Genomic DNA, 18,489 nt, shown 5'->3' with positions numbered 1-18,489 from the left:
GTTTTTCTATAATTTTAAATTTATCATAAGCTATATGTCATCTAATTTGCATAGGGAAATCAGTGCTAATCTATGGAAATGTCTTATTAAATATTTCTTTCTTGAATCTCGCATTTTAATCTTCGTGCAGAGTTATTAGGGTTGTCTTTACATTATTCCAGCAAGATTTATAATGATTTTTTTCTACCAAAAATTCCTTCAAGAGCACAAGAGATTAATTTCTACTCCTAACAACTCCAAGACAAAGGAGCTACTCAGATGTATTTTTAAGCTCATGTGTTTTATCCTAAACATTTATGAAAAATTTATAGGTTACTCTGTAATAAACCTGTGCTTATTTTATTTTTATTTTTTTAAAAAGATTTTATTTGTTTTTTGAGAGAGATATAATGAGAAAGAACATGAGCAGGGAGTGAGAGCAGAGGGAGAGGGAGAAGCAGGCTCCCCACCGAGTAGGGAGCCCGATGCGAGGCTCAATCCCAGGACCCTGAGATCATGACCTGAGCCAAAGGCAGAGGCTTAATGGACCGAGCCCCCCAGGCACCTCCTTGCTTATTTTGATATAAAAATCATGCTGCATTAGTTACCAGCTGCATAAAAACAATCTTTTCTACCACCCCACTGGGTTGTTTTGCCAGATACCATTAATGATCATCAACCGCAGGAATTTCTCCTGAATTCAAGCGGCTTGGCTCTCCATATCAGGCTCTGCCGTTCACTGTGACAGTACTTTGGAGACTGGAACTCACAGAAATGTGGGCACACGTGGCGACAGGCCTCCTCCTCCATCCCACTCACCACCACTCCTGGAGGAGAGGGGTCTCAAGTGTGGTCGGGGGGGGGGTGTCGGGCGGGGTTTGCGGATCGCTGCTGGTGGACATTTTGATGAACCGTTGCTTGAGACACATGGAGTGTGACGAGGCTCTGACCCCCCAGTGGCCCATTTCTACTCTTTCGGGAAGATGCGTGCCGGGGCGGAGGCAGCCGGTGCCCTGCTGGTCACCGTCCCGTAGTTCCCATCACGTGCACGCAACAGGGGCCGGGACAGCTCAGGGCCGGGACAGCTCAGGGCCGGGACATCGATTCCCCTGGTCTGGCTCTCGTCTTTTGTGTTTGTCGCGGACCTTGCCGTGGGCTGCGAAGTTGCGTCTTTGGTGTGGGGACGACTGCTCGACGGGGAGCCCGTGCACGCCACGCACTGCCAGCGGGAACAGAGAGCTTGTGCGCCCCCCGCATCTCTCCTTGTCCTGACGTGGAAACAGGAGACTGACCTCGAGGCCGGACGTGCAGACGAACCACCCTGTGCCCAGCACGACAGCCTCGAAGTCACTTCTACTTCACGTAATGTTTTCCTCAAAAGACGAGTATTCCGAGCCTACGTTCTTATGAATTCTCACCACTGCCTCGTCCTCGTCGTGTTGCATGAGGTATTGAATGTGCCGAGAAAGACCGGAGGCGAGTCCCTTTAGGGGAGCCGTACTCCTCCGGTGACATGGGGCCCCGAAGGGTCGGGGCGCGGCCGCCGCGGTGCGGCGTCCGTCCTCACGGTCTGCCCAGAAGGCTTGCAGACCCTCCGGCGGGCATCAGTGCGCACCCTGCCCCGTGTCCGTGGGGGGCCCGTCTCAGCTCGGCTGCTTCCTGTGGCCCCGGAGCCAGCGGGGCCCCTGCTCGGTGGCGGGGCTGGTTCCGCGAGCATGCGGGCTGCACCCTCTCAGGCGGTTTTGCAAACGGACCTCGTGGGAGTCTCCAGACAGATTTCACGGTGTGTGTGAATGTGCTCGTCGTTACCGTCCTTACACGCGATCACGCTCTCTCCCTTGTGTGCGAAAGACCCTGACGGTTTCCTTCCTGCCTCTGCACGACTGCGTCTGAGGGCCACCACGGGCCGAGCAATCGCTGCCACCGAGAGCGTGCGGTTTTGGGGGGGGACGCCGTGGCTTCGGGTCGTTTGCTTCTCTCCAGCGACGAAAGCGGTGTTGTCACTGTGGACCTAAGTGTCCAGTCAGGTGGTCCTGGCTGTAGGTAGGGCTGAGTGTCCCCTGAGGCGGGGGCGGGGGTTCACACGGGGGTCCGGGGGCTTTGCTTTTAGCTGTGCCACTTGACGACTTCAGGTGACCTGAATTCCTATAGCAGAGCTTTTTTTTAAAAATTCTAAACTCACTGCTTTCCCCTTGTAATTCAGAATTCCTGTTTTCATCTGTGTTCCCGTGTTCCCAGTTGAACACACGACTTTGGAACAGCTTTGCTGGAAGGGATGGCCAGGCAGGCGTGCGTGGGGTCCGGAGGCCAGACGGCAGCAGCCCCTCGTGGGACAGGCGCCTCCTCGGAGCACACGGGGTCCCCGCGGGTTTGCTGTGGAGACTGAAGAAGGTCTCTGAGGTCTGTTGGGACCCAAGCTGGGGACATCCATCCGCACGAACCGGCTGGGATGTTGGGGTCCGCTCCAGGCTTGCGCTGGCTGCTGAGCTGGGGGTACCCGGGGGTCAGTCAGTGAAGCGTCTGCCGTCGGCTCAGGTCATGATCTCGGGGTCCTGGGATTGAGCCCCGCGTCGGGCTCCCTGCTCGGAGGAGAGCCTGCTTTCCCCCCTCCCGCTCCCCCTGCTTGTCTTCTCTCTCACTGTGTCTCTCAAGTAAATAAAATCTTTTTAAAAAGTAGTATTCTTGGCCATTTTGAGAAAAAAAAAAAAAGAAAAATGGAAGAGGTTGAAACTGAGCCAGAGTAATATTTTATCAGAATTCCCAACATGACCGACCGTCAGAAATGAACGTAGTCGTACAGACTTGGAATTTGAGGTGAATGTTTGCGCCGCTCCTGACGGCTGACGGGCCGGTGGGAGTCCCAGGGCCGCAAGCGCCTCAGCTGGGGCGGCTTGCCTGACCCGCGCCGTCCAGACGCCGACGCCGCCCCTCCTCAGCCGGTGTCATTTGCGTGGGTGGTTGCCCGGGGGTGACGGTGTGGACACCCGGTCCGTGGTGCTGCAGGCCACGGGACGCCGTGTGTCGAGACGGCGTAGCTGCGTCCTCGAGCCGAGTTCCAATCCCTGCTGCACGCGCTGTTTCCTCCGGCCTCTGGTGAGGCTCGTTCGGGGGAACCGGGAGAGCCTCTGTGACGTGGACAGCCGCTGTCGCCATCCGCATTCCCCTCCGGAACGCCGAGTCAGTGTCCAGACGCGGTGGGCTCCACCGTGCTCGCTGGCCGTGGGACTCGACCCTCACACCGGCTGTGTGCTAGGCGGCCGGGGGTTGGCCGTCCCCGTCTGGCAGCGGGGATACTGAGGCTCCGGAGGTCTGGTGCTGCGCACATGGCCAGTGCGGGAGGCTACGAGCAGGCCGGCTTCGTGCCTGCGCGTGTCCGTGCTGCTCCTGACACGTGCCTCCTGGACGCCTCGTGCGAGGACGGCACTGGGGCCGCGAGCCCTGCAACCACCCGCTTCCAACCCCCCTGCCCTCCGTCACAGACGCCTCCCGTGAGCGGAGCCGGTTGGGTAAGTCGTCCTGCTGGATACGCGCGTGACAATGACACCATGATGTGGTCGAGGGTGTGTCCCAGTCTGCTCCCCCCTCCCAGTGCCCGGTCCTCCGTTCGGGAGGCACGGCAGCCCCCCCTTGAGGCTTCCGTTCCTGTCCTTTTGCTCGCTACATCCTAAGTAGCTGGTGGCCGACCCGGTAACAGCGGCCCGAGTTAGGACATGTAGGGCCGGCCGGCGGGCGGGCACGAGTCCCGTGTCTACAGGGACAGGGTTTTCTTACCGCTGAGGAGGGGCCGGTTGTGCCGGTAGGAGGTGGGCAGCTGGCCGACGTCCTCGGTGCGGTGGCTCATGACGCGGGAGAGGTGGCCCGTGTGGCGCAGACTGCCCACGATGATGCTGTGCAGGTACACGGGCTCGATGAAGTGGCAGAGCAGCGCGCCCTGCAGGCCCAGCACGTTCCACCTGCAGGGAGAGGGCGTCAGCGCGGGCCGGGGCGGGCGGGGCCCCTCCTTCCCCACCTGCGGGGCGGGCCGAGTGACGCCACCCCCCCGCCACCGCTGCCCGCCCCCCCCCCCCCCCCCCGGCCCCCCCCCCCCCCCCAGCGCCCCCCCCCCCCCCCCCCCCCCCCCCGCCGCCTGCCCCTGACCACCACCAGCCTGTCCCCCGCATGGCCCTGGCGCCCCCTCGGACAGGCTGAGGCCGGAGGTCCTGTGGCCGTGCCCGACCCAGTGGAGTGGCCTGGGCCGCTCTCGGCCACGCACGCGGCTGGCGGGGCTCTGACTTTGACGGACGATGCGAGTTGTTAGAGGACGGGGAAGCCCTACGTCCTCTCAGCGACTCGAAACTTAAAAAAAAAAAAGACACTCTGTCTCCAAAGCGAATCTGAATTTTTCGTGAAGTTAGCGGGCGGACATCAGAAATGGAGTTTGTTTATTTCAGTTTTGGGCAAAATAGCTTCTTCTCCTTTTGTCCTCAGCAGTCAGAAGGACCTGTTGTGTCGCTACGTGACATTAGTAAACGGCCGTGTTTTGCCCTGAGGAGGATGTTGATTTTCGACCCAGAGCAGACATGAAGGACAAGGCCGTCCTTCTCCGAGATAAATGCCGCCCTGGGCAAGCGCTCTTGCTTCTGCAAGCAAAGATGACAGCAGCATTTTGAGATTTTTCCCCCTAAACTTGGGTAGTACAAGGTCACACGCATCTGTTTGAGGCAGCATTTCGTGGTTTCCGCTGTAAATAACGTGTCTAAAACCCAGCCTCCACCAGCGGCAAACACTATGCAGCTCATTTCTTACATCATCGTTCTTTTCATTAATTAACATTTCTCCGCTGTTAGAGCAATTATTGTGGTGCCTCCATGCCGTACATTTCTTTTCTTGATTAATAAGGAGTCATTATATTTCCCTTTCCCGAAGCAGTCAATTAACGCGGAATCTTTTCCATTAATTACCGAACGGTTAAAACCAGCATGCCCTACCTGGAGAGCAATCTGCTCCCGGAACTTGTGACACCAATTGCTTTAAAAAGTTCTCTTTAAATTTTATTCCGAAAACACAAGCAATTTAGCCGGTGATATTAATTTGCCTCCAAAGCATTGTGGTGAACGAGAGCCATGTTTTAATCTCATGCAAGAAAAGGCAGCCATCTGGCGGGCGAGGACCGGGAGAGTGAGTCTCCACTCTCTCCACGAACGCAGGTCATTAAAGTAATGTGTTCATCTACATAAAACTCCAATGGAATATAAAAGGTAATATTTATATACAAACAATTTAGTCCTACCATTTGAATAGTCATTGGTTTTATGAAACATTTACTTTAGTCTATCAGATTTGCATAACTTCACTTAAAAAATAATTGTGGTCATTTCTGTAAGTCACATCCTTTTTTTCAGAAGGACTGAAATGGCTCTTCACACACACATGCACGTGTGCACACGTGCACACACACACAGACACACACGAGCGTGTGCGTTTTCACCATAGCGGGTGTCCGTGAGTTTTGGAGGAGCGGACTTTCCGAAAGCAACACGAGATCTCCTCACTGATCGTGGGACCCATCACTTGGTGACACGCCGCTGCCCAGACTCCCACTCTGACAGGCCAACCTGTGCGGTGGGGAGGCTGCCTGTCCCTCACTTCTCATGGATAAAGTACAGAATTTCAGCAAATTCCTGGATAGGAGGTTTTTTTGGTTTGTTTGTTTATTTTTTGTTTTGTTTTGTTTTTGCTATGCCCGCTTTCCGTGGAAGGAGCACCGGTGTTTCTGAGCAGTGACCGAGAGATTGGATCCTTCCCTTAAGTCTGAGACCAGTGTTTGCAGGCAGTGCCGGCAAAGTGAGGAGAATCCAACAAAGTCACTTCAGCTAGTGTTTTGGATTCCTCCTTTGTGGATTTGCAGAAGCGGGAAGGTATCAAGAAGAGGAGGAGCAAGGTTAGCAGGAGGTCTCTTTGGCCGTGCGAGGTTTCGGTCTTTACACTTTGTTCCCAAGCCCCGCAGAGGCTTTCTTGTGTTTGCACGTGTGGCTGAACACGGGCTCCTGCAGAGACAGTGGGCTACACAGTCAGTCCGCAGGCACGATGCTAGGCTACCGGCGGTGGCCGAGGGTTCCGCGGTGCAGGCAGCCCACGTGTGTCCCAGCTCCGATTACGAGAGAAACGTGGATTCAAAGCAGAGAAATGGACATGTCCCCCATCGATAACAAAGCACTTGCCTGAATCACGGCAAGTGTTGAGCAGTAAAATGAGGTTTCCCGGGAGAGACAGTGCCGTCCTGTAGACCATCGGGTACTGGCTTTGAGCAGAATGTCGGGAGCGTAATAGGGATGGTTCTGATTCTGCGGGATTGTCTAAAAACAAGTAACTTCCATATCTGGCTTTGTCTTGATAACCTTTAAAATAAAGAGAAAGTCTGCCTCCTCCTCGCCCTGCTGCGGGAGTTTGAACTCACTCCACTAACGTGATCGGTAAAACCAAATGTCTTCCTAAACATAAAAGGGACTCCTCAGTGTTCCGGATTGAAGAAAATACTGCGCCTTTTGTTCAAACGGCGGACATTTCTGCAGTGTTGACAGAGAAAAAAAAATCCCATGTCTGATTTTCTATATAGATAATCCACAATAAATGTATTTCCATCTGTTTGTCCATCACAGAAATACCAGAGACGCGCAGGCGATGGAGAGAAGAGCTGCCGTCCTCTAACTGTGCAGTTTGGATCTTGTCTTCTAAGACTCAGCGGGGACAGTCATAGGGATGAGCCCTACCCCCGAGGGTCACCACCTGCGCCCTGGCCCATAAGACAGGGGACCGGGGTTCCCGTCACGTGTTTCGGACAGTCGGGGTTCTTGCCTGTTCCTGCACCTCTTGCTGTGGCCCTCCAGGGTGGTGTAACTCCCCTAAATTACAGGAACGTCTACGGCACCGTCTTCAGGTACGATCAGAACAGATGCTTACTTGGCGTGAGACAGAAACGTCGATCAACGGAATGGAACAGAGCCCGGCAATAGTCCCCAGCGGGGGATCTGAGAGCACTCACCGGGCAGAGGGCAGAGGCGGTCTCGTCAGTACGCAGTGCTGGGAAAACCGGCCGGACCCCGGCGGCGGAATGAGGCTGGACCTCTTCCTCCCACCACACCCCAAACAAACGCCAGACGGATTAAAGACGTGAATGTAAGAGTGGTAGCTTGGATGAATCTTGAAGGAATTGTCCTAAGTGAATGAGTCGGACAGAAAGACAGATACTGCACGATCTCACGTCTACGTGAAATTCAGAAAAGCCGAACTCACAGAAACAGAGTAAAGTGGTGGTTACCAGGGGCTGAAGGGCGTGGGGGAAAAGAGGGAGATGTTGGTTAAAGCGCACGAACTTTCAGTTATAAGATAAATTAGTTTGGGGATCGAATTATAGCACGGATCAATTATATACTTGAAAATTACGAAGAGTAGATCTCGAAGGTTCTCGCCACAAAAAGGAAGTGGTAACCGACGTGCTGGCGTGTTAGCTAAAGCTTTGGTGGCGACTGTGTCCCCGTGTGTGAACGCATCAACGGCACTTTCTACGCCTTAAACTCCCGTAATACCGTGTCAGTCACATCTCCGTGAAGTGGGGGTGGGGTTACGTGCTTGCTTCGCCTTTTTCCTCATCCTTAGGACAGCTTGCCCGTCATCTGAGCGTATAGCTACACCCGGCTGGGAAGAATCCCCAGACTTTGCTCCACCCGTGAAGTCCAGGTTGGGGCAGGAGGCATGACGGAGACCCAGCGCTCCCTGTTCCACTGGAATGACCGCAGTGCTGCAGACAGGAGTAGTTTCCGGCTTTGGTGCACGTTGGGCTCATGTCGGGGACTCTGAGACTCTCTTGGTGCCAGGTGCCCCAATACTCGGACATCATGGGGCCGGGGTGCAGACCAGGCATTGCCTTGCCAGTGCCCGATGCCGCAGTGATTCTGATGCAAGACAGGCCGAGACCCTTCTGCGGCCAGGCGGTCGGCACAGACGCTGGAGTCAAAAGCTCAGGGCACATCCCAGGTGTCACTTCAGTGAGCTGCATTCCTGTGACCGCTTTGCTTGCTACGCTGGACGACAGCCTACAGCAGCTGTCCTCGAAGTGTGGGGTCCGGACCGGCTGTATCTGCGTCACCGGGGACTTGAGAGAAATGCACACTCTGGGCCCCACCTCAGACCGACGGACTCAGAAGCTCAGGGCTGGCAGAGTGAGCTTCAACGAGCCTTCCAGGGTGTTCTCCGGCTGCTACGCTTAGAATGCTGGGTCCTGTGCCGAGTGTATGGTCATAATGGTAGTGTCTGCTTCTCAGTCATTTCAAAGTCTGCAGGAGAGGACTTACTCCCTCCCAGTCTGGGCATCGGTACCTGCCCCCCAGTCCCCAGTCAAAAACCTTCCTCTCCCACCCGTTGACCGAGGCGGGCAATCATGCAACATTCGTGCATAAGTGGCCCATCCCATTGCCAGTTATTTTTAGCTGAAAGAAATTGTTTCTGCTTAACACAGCGTCTCATCTCTGTTTGCAGAAACCTACCTGGGCCGTGTCCTGTCTTGACCCAACATTTCTGTCTGCAGCTGCCCGACAGACTGACAGCGCCAACAGTCTCGCCAGACCAAGAGCAGCATGGTGACTCGGTTCTTCTGACTGTGTCTCTCCGTTCTCCGTGCCAGCGCGTGCGCGTCCTGCGTGTGGGGGCCACCGTTTCTAGGGTGCGTGGGGTTCCCGGTGCTGATTGAGCTGGGGGGGGCGGCATCCCCATCACCAGCTCCAGGCTCTGGCTGGCTCTCAGAGCTCTGGGCCCCATGGCCCTCCTGAGAGGGGCTGTATTTGACCCCTGGTTCCTGGAGGACAAGTGTGACCATCTTACTCCAGAGAGTGCCTTTTGTTCCTTTTGTGCAGATGGAGCCGGAAGGTAAAGCTCTGGCTACCGTGTCGGCGCCACAAGGTACTTCTGCTCAGACCTGCGCTCCAGGCTGTCCCTGCTCAAGTCCCCAGACACGGTCTCCTTCCCCTCAGCCCCGTCATCAGGACCCCTGCCACGTCCTGCTGACACTACCGTGCATGACATGTCTGTGGCCTTGACTCACGTGGCCGCTTCACCGACCCCTTTGCTTTCCTTGGACCAAGGTCTCCTGTGGAGCCAACCAGATTTCCAGATGGTTTTGCAGAAACCGAGCTTCCCAGGCGTTTGCAGAGTCCGGGGTGGGGCGGCGTGGAGCCATTCAGATCCGTGTTGCTTTAGGTACAAGAGATGAGGCGCCAGATACGCGGGGTTTGTACTGGGAGCGTGTTCCTGAAGTTACCGCTGGAGCTTCTGTAAGACTGGGTGTGGGCAGACTGCCACCAAGTCTTTGGTGCCGGAAGCGTAGCCGGACTGTTGAACGGAGCATCCTGGGGCGGGGTGTTTGAGAGGACGTCTTTTAAAAGGACCTGTATCTCCAGAATGGAAAGATGAGCAGCACTGCCGCTTGATTTCCGTGCAGCGGGGAACATTCCAGCAGAGGACGACCACCAGCAGATCGGGGGCAGGGGGCTGCTGGCGGGGAGCTGAGAGGCGCCGCCCACGGCTGCGGTCAGAAGGAGGAAGTCACTCTTCACCGTCTGAAATCCGAGTTTAGAAGTCAGACAGTGCTCTCCTCCCCGGAGAACAGCTATAGTTTTTTACAGTTCATTTTTATGGAGAAAGTTTTAATCTGTTCATTTAAAGACACTTTGCGATCAATAATCAAGCTCAGGTACTTAAAATTAGAAACCATATCTAAAGGAACATTAGTTCCAGAAGATTTACACTTTTATGTGCCGCTCAGATTTGAATCTTGCGTGCGGAGGCGGAGCGCCCTGCTTTGGTTCCCCTCCTTGCAGGAGGCGGCGTGCGCGTAGGAGAGCGCAGGGTGGGCGTCCGCGGCGGGAGAAGCAGAGCGCGCATTTGGGAAGGCGCCCACGACAGTGCCGTCAGCCATCCCCTCTGCACGCTCTCGCAGAGCCGCGGCACCGGCGCTCTGCCATCGCTTGGAAGAGGAGTCGGGTGCTCTCGGGTGCGCAGTTACCCTCCTAGTCTGCGCTGCGGAAGGTCGGCCGCGTGGTGGCCGGGAAGCGGCTTCCTCTCTGTCGTGACGCTGTCCTCACCGGGGAATGGGTGGTTGTGTTGTGGGAACTGACTTTACTGTGACTTGGTCTCGTTGCGTGATGTTCCAAAGACCACATGAGTTGGGCTAAGCGAGCACCACCTCCCACCTCTGGGGGTCTGGTCTCCCGGGGTCGTGGCGGCGCACACCACGTGGGGGCTGGAAACGACAGCCACGGATTCTCTCTCAGCCCCAGAGGCCCCGGTGTGAGGTCCAGGTGTGTGCGGGGCTCTGGGGAAGCTGGACCAGGCCTTTCTCTGATCCTTGTTGGCGGGTGCTGCTGGCCGCCCTGCTGTTCTGTGGCTTGTAGGCACGTCACCTCCTTGTCCCTGGGTCCCGCTTATAAGGACCCATGGGCTGAATCCAGAGCCCACCAGAATCGCCCCTCCTGCTTGCTGAGTGCCGACACCTGAGGGCACTTCCACAGGTTCTGGCTGTGAGGACGTGGACTTACTGTTTCAGGGGCCACTGTTCAACCTGTGGTATCTGCTGTGGCCCATCGGGAGGTCCCACCCTGTCTCATCTGCGAGCACCTACTGGTGACCCTCTACCGTGGGTGGGCTCTGTGACCCTCGGAGGGGAGTGTGTCTGGGTGCGAAGCCTTCGTGTGAGGACGTCATGGGCTCCATCATTCCCCATAGCCATCAGCGGGAGCGTCCCGGATCCCTGGGAACAGGGAGCCGTGCCCAGGGACCACCCCGAGGCTGGAGCTCCACGGACCCTGAGGGCGCCGCGCTGTGCCCCACCTGCCGAGGGGATGGCCAGTGCGGCGGCCCTGATGGCCGAGTTCGGGCGGAGCGGACACTGGCTGCTGCTGTCTGTCCCCGCCGGAGTATTGCTACGTTACGTGTCTCTCTTCTACTTTCCCCCTTTTCCTCGTGTCTCCTCTCTGCATTTGACTCTGTAATGGGGAGCCGCTCTCTGAGCTCTGCTTTGGCTGTCGGGCGTGACGCTTGTGTCCTGGTCCCACTCAGTGGCCCTTCGTCTGCAGGTGGCAGACCCCCAGCGTCAGGGCATCGCGGGGCGCCCACCGTGGGGAGCTTTGCGGTTGGTTTGGTTTTCCTGCAAGGCCAGTTCACCTGCGAGGGACTGACTGTCCCCGACTGGAGCCCTGGGACTGACTTTTATCTTTGAGACAGCATTTCTGCCATTTGTACAGAGTCTACAGAGAAATGGTTTCACTTTCAGAAGACTCTGACGACCCAAGAATTTCCATGGTGATTGACAACTGTGTTCCTAACAAAAGACACCAGATTTTCTTTTGTGCTATGTTCAGGGTCAGGATTATTTTTAGGGGGAAAAATTTAGGGCCTCCCCATTCTGAGGCCCTAGGGTGTCTTTCCCCAAGCACGGGACAGCAGATAGCTCTCGCGTGACCCAGGATGCCTGGGTCTGCACTGCTCGGCTCTCCGGCTCTGGGGCCTCTCACCTCCCACTGCACAAGACGCCCCAGGCGTTACTTTCAAATGGAGCCAAGCATGACCTCTGTCAGGCAGTCGGGGGCCCGCGTGCTCTGAGCGAAGCCTTCAAGAACGCGGGCTTGGTTCGCTGTGCTGACTTGTGCAGCACGCCCCGGCGCACAGGCTTCTCCAGCTGCAGTCCCACACCTTCGACAGGAGTTTAATGACAATGACGTCACCATGCCCACAGCTGCCCTTTTCACCTTGGACAGTCCCCTCGACTTAGAGAAGCCGGGCCTGCACCTGTGGCTGGGGCCTCTGTCTGTGCTCTCCGTGTCCTGGGTCCGGCTCATAGCAGCCACCCAGAGTCTTCGGTTTCTGTCACTCTCCCAGTGTGCCCGGGGCCACCCTGCACTGCCCCAGGCCACGAGAGCTCCACCCTCCTGACTGTGGGGCCCTCACAGTCCTTCCACGGGGCACAGGACTTAGGTCCGTTTCTTCTGGATGGCCTCTTCATGTCTCAGAGTGGCTGTGTCCGTGGGCGTCGCCCAAGCCCGGCAGGTGCTCCAGAAGTTCCGGGAGGGCCCAGGGAGTGCACACGGGTTGTGCACGGAGGCAGGTGGCGGTCTCAAGGTGATGTGGGAGGGGCCCGCCCCGCGCTGAGCACGTCCTGTCGCAGAGCCTCGGATCCCAGAGGGGGCCACCGAGGTGGTGGTCCAGGGGGCTGGGGGCCAGGCGGGGTGACAGCCCCCAGTCCTCCTCGTGGGAGAGGAGGGTTGCCTGTGCATAGAGAGGACTGCAGCCTCCCTCTGGTGGTGAGACCACTGCCTTTCCTGCCTGCTTCCCAGGGAAACGGAAGGGCCTCGTGGACCAGCCCTGTGCTGCTGGTGTTGAGGGGATGGAGCTTCCTCTGCAGCGAGGCTCTCGTCTCCAGCGGAGACCGGGGCGGCCAGGGGTGCGGTCTGTCGCCCCACTCCCCATTCCCACGGACGGGCCCCTGCCGCTGCGGGGCCTCGGGGGAAGCCAGAAGCCGAGCCGGAGGGCTGAGAAGAGCAACTGGCGGGACAGGAAGGAAGGTCGAGACGCGCTCCGACGGCCGGCATCCGGGACGTGTGTTCACGGTGTTCTACGGCCGCTGTAAACCACGGTAAAAACTTGAAACCTTCTGTCCCATGTTTTGCTGTTAACCTGCCTTTGCACCATCTCGCCACCGACGGTGTGACACGGTACCCGTTGTGACTCAGGAAGTCGCGCTCAGAACGTCTGTGCGCTCTACTTCATGTCGCGAGGGTGTCTTTGATCCAAAACGGGACACCTGTGTGTTGCCTTGGATCTTGGAGGGAAGTAAGCAGCTGTGCTGGTTCAGGTCTTTGGGTAGAGCCCGCTCCCTTCATGATTCATGGATGTGGGGGCTTTGCAAAGAGGAGTACAGATGGGCCTCGTGGGTGCACTTCTCTTCCTTGATTAGAGATACAAGTTTACTCTCTCGTCTCCCTCCAAGTAAACGCACCTGCACTACGTGGCGAGGTCAGTGACCCCCAGACCCGCCCCTGTCCTGCAGAACGTTCTCTGTCACCACGTGGATGTGACTCGCTGGTCCCAGCAGCACCTGGGCTAAGAGCCTCGGCCGGTCCCCGGGGAAGCGTGTCTGTCCTGAGAGTAAACCCTGCAGTTTGCGGGCGGCGCAGACTGAGGCCCACAGAGGCTGCGTCCCTGCGTCTGCTGAGCCATCTCTGGGGCTAGGGAGGGGGGCAGGCCTCCAGGTTCGGGGTCCCACAGGGCCCCTTGTGCTGTGCTGCCCATGCGGGACGCCGTGGCCGCGCCGGGCACAGGGGTTTCCAGCTGCGCAGCATTCCCTGCTCGCCGATGGGACGCACCCGTGCGTGCTGCGTGGGGGGCCCAGGAGCCGAGGGTGTGGGGCCTCATTAGAGGGACGTCGGCGCGTCCGAGAAGCCCCCATCTCCCTGGTGGTTTTCTGCAGTGACTGACGAGAGTTTCTGGATATTTGCGGACAACTGTCCTCAGCAGCTGTTGCCGGCACTGGTCACCTGCTCCCCGTCTCCTTCACAAATGATCCCGCACAGATGCTGGGGGGTCTCTGTCCCCCGTCCACCTGTCTGTTTCTCCTGCCAGCACCGCTGTGATGTGGCGCTCTGGCTTTGGGTGGGGGAAGGCAGCCCCAGGGGACCCACGAGTGACCTGTCGGATTCCGTGGGGACGAGCTCTCCTGAGCAGGGCCGGTGGAAGCCAGACGCCCTTGGCAGTGGTTGGGGGTGAGCACCGATAGTCCCCCCGGAAATCTGGGTTAGAGAGCAAGTGAGTAATCACCGGGGCAAGGGAGCTGGGTTTTGGGGTTTGCTCTGTAAGGGGAGAAGGACGAGCGTGTGATGACCGCGTGGCCGGTTTCAGGCCAGTAGCTGCAGGAACAGGAGGGGATGAAGCTGGAGGCTCCATGGAAGGCGGGAGGCATGGGTGGGGTCGGATGCGAGCAGCTGTCCTTGTTGCAGTGGGGGTGGGGACAGGTGGGGACTGGTGGGACATGGCCATGACGGGTAGTGGCCTCTTGCGTGGGATGAGCCTTGTCTGTGCGTCTCCTGCCTTCACACACATGCCTGTTTGGGTTCCTACCTTCGTGTGCTCACTTCGTCCCGAGGGAGATGACACGCACGTTACTTCGAGTCTCTGTGACTTGAAACATGCGACTCTGACGGGTGTGGGTAACAGCCAGCTCCTCCCGCCAAAAACAGGGCACCGATTTGCAACCTCTGCCGATTTCCGGGGTGTAAACACCACTGCTGTGGCCGGTTTCACGTGACTGGCGTGAAGCCCTGACCCGGGTTTGGGGCTGGACCCGCGGTGGGCGGGCATTTTGCGCACCTCCCTCATGCGGACGCCGTGCGTGCGAAATGAGGAAACGTGGGAGTAACATGATTAGGAAGGGTTGAGTTTTGAGTATTTTTTGCCTGTTTTTAATATAACTTTTTTTAGTTGAAAGTTTTTGTTATTTGACTCTTAAGGACAACTGTGTTTACCAGTCTGCTTTCAAAATTGCCTGATGACCGTCGGCTCTCGTGGGCTGAGTTGGCTCGAGCAGCCGTGCGCAGATTGGAGAGCTGAGGGGGTCCTCGTGGGAGGAGGGACGTGACTCCCACGTCCGTGTGCTCAGAGAGAAGATGGGGATGGGGGCAGGAGGACTGTGGGTGAGGGCTTGGAGGGGTGACTGAGGAGGGCCTTGCTACCACACGTGCGGACTGGAGCTCAGCGCATGGAGAGAGGCTTCCCGTGGGGCTGCAGTCCTTCACCTCCTGGGTCGGTTCAGGGAGAGAGCGCTGTCCTTCTGGCCTGCCCAGGGCCATCGCCGTCCCCAGACATGAGCATCTTCCTCAGAGGCGGTCTAGAATCATTCTCAAGCCAGGACAGTGTCTGAAGCCCCTGGCGAGATGCCAGCTGGCCATTTGTTCCTCCGGGAGGTTTGATGAGAAAGGGCAGAGCCTGACTTGGGAGCACACCCGGCCGCGGCCAGTGTCGCGCGGGGCTTCTCACACATTTAACTGGCCTCCGGTCGACGTGTGGGATCCCACAGACGGTGAAGTCTCAGGGCTGCGGCATTAATTCACTTTTTTTCTAGGGACTCAGAGAGTTAATTTAGAAACCCGATGTGATCTCCGGGCAGCGAGAGAATTTCCGTTAGGTGAAAATTACCCCCTTTTTCCTGCTTCATGAATAGATGAGAATATTAACCAGGAGGAATACATTTTCTTCTGAAAGATGAACTGCTTGACGAATCCGGGCCTTTCCCTTTTGATGCAGAAATCGGTGGCTTGATTTATTGTCATTAGACTGTCTGTTGCCTCTGCGGGCCCAGAGCAGAGCTGCAGCTGGGAAGTAAATGGCTCCATTCCTCCTGCAGCCATTGGCTGAGTCCCCGGAGAGCTCGGTTTGTCCCTGAGCCCGGCACATCTGGGGAGGCAGGGACCCCGTGTGCAGGGCCTGCGGTGGCCGCCCCTTGCTCTGCCTGGCCTCACCTGCCTGCCCCTGCCAGCCCCATGCTGGGCCTCCCAGGGAGAAAACCTGCATCCCGCCCGTGCTCAAGGCCTGGGGGCAAAGTTCGGGGCGGCGGGGGTGTGCCCAGCCTCACGTGAGGCGCCGTTTGCGGTGAACACACAGTCCCACCTCACGGGAGTCCATGTGCCGGGGAACCAAGCCTGGGAGGGTGCACCTTCCCTGGCCCCCTGGGGACACCCCACCCGGCCTCCAAGTCTGTCCCCTGGATGGGGACTCTGACCCTTCCTGAGCCTCAGTGTCCCCCCACCCCTTAACCTTGGCCTCTTGCCTCCTCAGTCCTGTGGGTTCCAGCCCCAAGCCCTCCCAGGCCGAAGGTCTTGGGGGCAGCCATGTGGCTGAAAGTCAGGGTGGGGTGGGGCTTGCCCCGAGACCACAGTGTTCTAGTTCATGGATTACACATTAATCCGTGGATCTGAGGGTCACTCTCAGCAAGGCTTTCCACCACCAGCCTGGTGCTCTGGCTGGCCACACCCAGCTCTGTGGGGGCAGAGTCCTGCTCACCAGGGGCTTGGACGGCTTCCAAACCTCCGTGACAGAAACGCTCCGCCGTGTGGCTGGCGTGTGTGGGAGAGCATGGGAAGGGGGTGGTGGTGGGGATGCGAGCAAGGGGGCCCCTCCCTGCGTGCCCTTTAGCAAACCCCTTGTCCTCCTGCTGGCTCCCCACCAAGACCCTTCAAAGGGGGGCTTTTGAGGTTCCTTCTAAGAAGAGATTCTCTTACGGCATGGGGAGGACTTCCAGCCAGCGGCAGTACAGAGGATGCGTTTCCTGTCAGTCCTTAGGGAACAGGAAGAGGCCTGCCCGACAGGGCGCCCCACGGTCGGAAAGCTGTCCCAGGACGCAGGCGGCCCCCGGGGCGGTGCTCAGCGACGGTGGGCCTGAAAGCACCGTGTGGCTCCCGACGGACCAGGGGGCCAGGCTGGTGCAGCGGGACAGCCGACGTGGACCGAGGCTCTTCCATATGAGTGTTTGCCGGCGGCGGCAGCTGGGGGCAGCTCGCCTGTGCTCAGTGGAGCACTTGAAGCCAGGAGCATGGCCTGTGACCTAGGACACCCCTCCCCACCCCCACAGATGGCTTCTCCATTCTGCCCTCACTCAGCCCCGCCAGACCGCAGCCACCGGGCAGAAGGGTGAGCAAGGGGCCATTACCTGGCGATCTTGTCCGTGCAGGACATGGTGACGAGCTGCTCACCCAGCAGGACGCCGTCCCACGTCTGTACCGCGCTGGGGCCCCGGACGGGGACGGTCCCTTCCCCAGACTCGATCTTGGTGCGCAGGTGCCCGCGGAGCTTCCTGACCACGTGCTTGCTGCTGTTCACTGGGAGACAGAGGAGGCCGTGAGCCTGTTGGTGCGGAGACTGGGAGTCCCTGCCTGCAGCCGTGCGGGGGCGGGGCCGGTCCCCACAGACACCTGCACGGGACAACCATCGGGCTGGGGAGGCACAGATGAGTGCCCCGTGGAGGGTGGGGGCTGGTGTAGAGCTGTGCTCCAGAGCGCCCCCTCTAGACCAGCCCCGACTTCCCCTAAAGGCCCCGGGGCCGTCAGTGTCGGAGGCTCTGTGCTCCAGAGGCCCGAGCGCTCCGACGGCCCAGTGAGCGAGCACGTCTGCGCTGCACACTGTATTCGGGGACACTGAGATGCGAGCGCCCTGCCGTCCGTGTGCTGTGAGATGCTGCTCTCTGCCCCTCTCCCAGCCATCTAAAGATCGTTCTCGCACCACCTGGAAAGGCCGTGGTGGGATCTGGCGCGAGGGCTGTGCTCTGTAGACCCAGGAGAGGTTTTCATCCTGGCTGCATTGTTTTCTAGCTGCGTAACCTCAGAGAGGTTGCTCATGACCGCTGCGATGCAATCCTAAACTCAGGCTAATACTGGTGCCTGTGTCCTGGGCCGTGGGGACGGATGAGCTCAGACAGGCACACTCAGCAGGGCGTCCGCGCTCACCCAGGGTCTGTAGGACAAACGACGAGATGGAGCCTATGAACTGGTCCCTGTGGGCCCTTCATGCCCTCATCCCCTGTTCTGCTTTCCTTCCCAGAGCCCCCTAGCATGCGTGTGTACACACACACACACGTGCACATAGACACACACACACTGTGCACCCCACACCCCACAGTTATTTGGAGAAATAGCATGAACAAAGGGAAGATTGTCTTGATTCTCTCTTTCTTTAAAAAGTTCTGTACGTTAAGCCTGGATTATACTGGAATATGGAAGTGGTTAAGTGATTTGCATACAAATGATGTTTAGTATAGTGATTCCAACATTTACATATGTATGCTGACGTGGATGGATATTAAAGATACTTTTTTTACAAAGTTTCAATATTAGTTTTGAAGTTGTGGAAATAGGATTTCTGCCTTATTTATCCTTACTGAGGCATCAAATAATAACATGTGGATTTATATGTGTATCTTCTTTTATAGATCTCAAAATAATTGACAGGATATTTTCTGTTTCTAGGAACTGAAGTTTTTTAACGAGATTTCCATAGTTTCAAAAGTCTATGTCTTAGGGAGAAAGATCGCTGTACTCCTTGCAGGAAGTAAACTTTTAAAAGGGTTCAGGTTGCTTTTTGATCCTCACCAATCAGGTGCTTGATGAGATCCAGTTTTGGGTGATCTATGAGTCAACCACAGACAGAAGAACTGAGAGACTGAGCCTGGGTCTACATAGCCACAGATGCTCCATGATGGTGATGGTGAGAGTGCAGATCTCTGTAGCTTCAAATGGTACTAGGAGTCAGATGATGACAATGACAGTGGTGGTGATGATGAGGGTGGTCAAGAAGACAGTGGTTACAATAATGATGATGATGATGGGGGTGATGGTGGTGGTGATGGTGGTGATGATAGTGGTGATGGTGATGATGATGGTGATGATGGTGGTGATGGTGATGGTGATGATGGTGGTGATGGTGATGGTGATGATGGTG

The 18,489-nt window shown here is 57.3% G+C and overlaps 1 protein-coding gene across 1 annotated transcript in view; it reads right to left on the bottom strand.

Moving 5' to 3' along the window:
- ADARB2 (adenosine deaminase RNA specific B2 (inactive)) overlaps window positions 1–18,489 on the bottom strand; it is a 356,683-nt gene that overhangs the window by 11,330 nt on the left and 326,864 nt on the right. The window contains exons 7-8 of the mRNA XM_032881678.1: window positions 16,706–16,874; window positions 3,751–3,932 (exon numbers count right to left, since the gene is read on the bottom strand). Of these exons, the coding sequence (XP_032737569.1) occupies window positions 3,751–3,932; window positions 16,706–16,874 (351 nt within the window). The remainder of the gene's footprint in view (window positions 1–3,750; window positions 3,933–16,705; window positions 16,875–18,489) is intronic.

The sequence above is a fragment of the Lontra canadensis genome, unplaced genomic scaffold (genome assembly GCF_010015895.1).
Source record: "Lontra canadensis isolate GAN:19392208 unplaced genomic scaffold, GSC_riverotter_1.0 scaffold76, whole genome shotgun sequence".
Classification (NCBI taxonomy): domain Eukaryota; kingdom Metazoa; phylum Chordata; class Mammalia; order Carnivora; family Mustelidae; genus Lontra; species Lontra canadensis.
Note: the sequence above shows the minus strand (reverse complement) of the source record. Positions and strands in the feature narration are given on the sequence as shown.